General features: G+C 41.6%; 1 protein-coding gene across 1 annotated transcript in view; it reads left to right on the top strand.

The window, feature by feature from the left end:
* The window catches only part of GHR (growth hormone receptor), a 132,260-nt gene that overhangs the window by 101,081 nt on the left and 27,278 nt on the right, over positions 1-3,901 (top strand). Inside the window, exon 5 of the mRNA XM_010001594.1 lies at positions 1,842-1,971. Coding sequence (XP_009999896.1) covers positions 1,842-1,971 — 130 coding nt within the window. The remainder of the gene's footprint in view (positions 1-1,841; positions 1,972-3,901) is intronic.

Here is a 3,901-nt window from a genome sequence, read left to right as displayed (position 1 = left end):
GCCTCCTGCCCAGGACTGAGCCCCCCGACATTCCTTGTCTCCCAAGTCTGTGTGTGCCTGACCAGGACCAGCAGGGCCAGTGCCTGCAAAGGGACTCACCTTCATTACCTTGTTTCCTCCTGCATCCAGATGGAGGCTCCCCCTGGTCTTTCTTTTGCTATTAATATATTTGTAGAAGCGTTTCTTGTTACCTTTTACCTCAGAAGCCAGATTAATTTCTAGCTGGGCTTTGCACCCTCTGATTTTCTCCCTGCATAATCTCTCATCTCTGTAGTTGTCATGACTGGCCAGACCCTTCTTCCAAAAGCCATAAACTCTCCCTTTTCTCGCTCAGTTGTAGCCCAAGCTGCCTATTCAGCCAGGCCAGCTCGCCTTATGAGCTTATTTCTCAGGAAGTGCCTTATGGAGAAATTTTCTTAAATAATTGATCTTTTTTTCCAGGTAGTCAATGAAAAGCAATAGACACTTCCATGTGCATGCTATCTCCCTCAGGAAGCTTTCCAGGCCAAATAGGAAACATTGGCATTAGACCCTTAAAAATCAGGAAAAAATTCTGAAGTACTTATTTTGAAGGGAGTGAGTCATACCTGCACCTTTTATTTTAATTTTCCTCACAATGGTTGATGATGCTGACTAAATTGTAGCAGTCATTCCATGGCCCTACATCATTTCCGTTTTGATAAAAAAGAAAAACTATCGCTGTAGATGCAGCACATGGTAGAACAGGTACATATCTGGAACTGCCCTTAACTCTATTAGAGCAAGGTTGTATCTACACAAAGTCATACACAAACTTGAATTCAATTCAAGGTAGCTACTCCAATGAGTTAGACACATTGCACAACAGCTCAGCTGCATCTACTAAGCTGTAGTTAGTCCAGTGCTGAGGCTCCACACTACTACACTTTCCTTGAAGCAAGTTCAGTGCTAATTCAGGTGTATCTGTACTGAACTAATCACACACACCCTGACCAGCTGGTCAGAAGAGGTGATTTTCCCGCTGTGTTTGGTGCTGGTGTGGCCTCATCTTGAACAGTGTGTGCAGTTGTGGGCCCCACCATTTTAAGAAGGATGTGACAGTGCTTGAATGCATCCAAAGTAACCAATCCAGTGAAAGGGTGGAGGGAGTGTCCTGTGAGGAGCAGCTAAGGACTCTGGGCTTGTCTAGTTTATAGAGAAGGGGGCTGAGAGGTGACCTTATGGGTCTCTACAGCTTCCTGAGAAGAGGATGTAGAGTAGGAGGTGCTGAGCTCTTCTTCCTGGTATCCAGTGATAGAACGCATGGGAATGGTTCAAAGCTGTGGCAAGGCAGGTCTAGAGTGGACATGGGCTAGTGTTTCTTTACCAAGAGAGTGGTCAAACACTGAAAGAAGCTTCCTAGCAAGGTGGTCAATGCCCTAAGCCTGTCAGTGTTTAAGGAGCATTTGGACAAATCCCTTAATAACATGCTTTAACCTTTGGTTAGCCATGAAGTGGTCAGGCATTTGGACTAGATGTTCATTGTACATCCCTTCCAGCTGAAATTGTGTAGTCTGTTCTATCCAACTATAGCTCTAGGGTTGGCAGATAACCAAACTGTGTGTCATGCTCTGATACTAACACTTCTTACGCTGCACAAAAAGAGAGCTACACTCGACTTTCAAATTTGGATTCATACAGGTATAGTCATCTACATATATGCAAGTAAGAAGAATTTAAATTCTGCCTCATTGTCAATAATGAATTGGAAGAAAAGTTAATTTTTTATTAAAAATGGTGACTTTCATTTTAACAGCAGATCAGTCTGGCTTATGCTTTTGTTGAATGTGTCTCCTTCTGTCCCCTGCCATTTTTCCTGACAGACCTTCTGCGGTGGCCACAAATCAGCAAATGCAGATCACCTGAACTGGAGACATTTTCATGTTATTGGACTGATGGAAATTTTTATAACCTCACGGCTCCAGGAACAATACAGCTATTGTACATGAAAAGGTAATAATATGGAAAGAACAAGAGAAAGAGGAAAAGAGAGAGAAGTCTTGTATTTTGCTATGCTTGATAGCTTGTTGCTGTTAATTTTTTTGCCATTATAAGAGCCATGCTGATTTTAAGAGCATAAAACTGTGTTTTAAGTGCATATTTTTAAATGTCAAAATTTCTTGTTATTATTAAGCAATTTGCAGCAGCAAGCATTACTTGGCAGGTAACTAAGAATACATTCTTACTAAACTTAGGTCCAGATTGCAGAATCCAAACCTGAACACTGAATGGCTTGGGAAAAGAGATTTTAATAGGGAACTTCAGTTTATTCCTTATCAACCTAACTTGCAGCTGTAAGATTTGCTATAACTGTGTATGTGAAGTTTGGATTCAAGCACCCTTCAGATTTGTATTAAAATTTTATAAAGCTCCCATTGATCATTTCCTAGATTGAAGTCTGAATGTGCAGGTCCAGGCAAAAAGGCTGCTTTTTGACCAGAGATTTCATTTCAATGAGTCCTGTTCAATTCTGATTCACATTCTACTTAAGCTTTTGTAATTTTCAGATCATTACAATGATTAGCCTGAAAGAGGACATAGACATTACCAGTAATGGCTATTAAGAAAAACAGGCCTTTTGTACACAAGAATAGGAGGTGAATTTCTGTTCCATCTACTGTAGTAAATTTCAACCTTTTTGATCTACAGACACTTTGTACTGGTGATGATATATTTGCTTAGCAAACAAGCCTAAGGGCAAGGCTTGCTTTCTTATTTACTCTTCTAAGACCTCTCAAAAACATAGGAATCAAAGTTAAAAGCACTATTTCATTGTAAATATTTAGCTGACAATTGTCAGTGGCTTGTGCCATGAGGGTACAAACTTTAAAAATCGGTTAAACTCTATAGCAGTACCACATACATTCAGCAAATCACATTTCATCTTTGTCCTATACATTAGAATACTGCAATAGAAGATGTGAATTGAAAATCCACATTGGGAACATTGACATGAGAAAAAGTCCTCAGGGACAAGGGAGCAGAAAAGAACTGGCAGATCTTTAAGGTTGCTTTACATAGGGCACAAGAGGCTTCAATCCCAAGGTGTAAGAAATCAGGCAAGCAAGGCAAGAGACCATCGTGGCTGAGTCAAGACCTTCTGGTCAAACTAAAAGGCAAGATGGAGCTGCACAGGCAGTGGAAGAGGGGGCAGGTTTCCTGGGAAGGGTGTAGGGATGCTGCCTAGTTGTGTAGGGATGAGGTCAGGAAGGCCAGAGTGCAGCTAGAACTGAACTTGGCAAGAGATGTGAAGAAAAACAAGAAGGGCTTCTACAGGGATGTAAAACAGCAAAGGAAGGTTAAAGAAAGCGTAACCCCCTGATGAGCCACAATGGTGAAATGGTAACAACAGATGAGTGTCATGACTTGCGTAGGGAAACCCAGGGAGATATAGACTTGACCCACTTGCTTTCTGAATTCCTTCTCAGAGAGCAGCCTTTGTGCAGCTGAATCCAACCTTAGTCTCAGACCTGGCCCTTCCAGGGAGAGTGATTAAAATGTCATGGTCTGAGGAAATGCTTGACCGTCTGATACCCCTTGATCCGATTAAGATGAAACACTCAAGGTCTGTATTTGAATATTAGGTTAACTTAAAGCTATAGCAGGAATACGGATACTTCAATTATTAACTTAGGCTGCATCATCATAAAAGCTGACAATCAGATCACAAGGATACAATACATGTATGTTTAAGCTGCACAATCTGAGAAAAAATCATGGTTAGGCCTTGTGTTACTTAATGATGTTAGGAAGGGAGAGAGAGAGGGAGTAGCAGAAGAGAAGTTTGGAAAGATAGATAACAGAAAATCACCAGTCCTGGATCCAGTGTTGGGCCAGCCAACGAGGGAGAGCTGGTGTCAGTGAGGCTCCCAAAGCCCACCAC

The sequence above is a fragment of the Chaetura pelagica genome, unplaced genomic scaffold, assembly GCF_000747805.2.
Source record: "Chaetura pelagica isolate M959 unplaced genomic scaffold, ChaPel_1.0 scaffold697, whole genome shotgun sequence".
Classification (NCBI taxonomy): domain Eukaryota; kingdom Metazoa; phylum Chordata; class Aves; order Apodiformes; family Apodidae; genus Chaetura; species Chaetura pelagica.
This window is presented reverse-complemented; position numbering and strand designations above follow the sequence as displayed.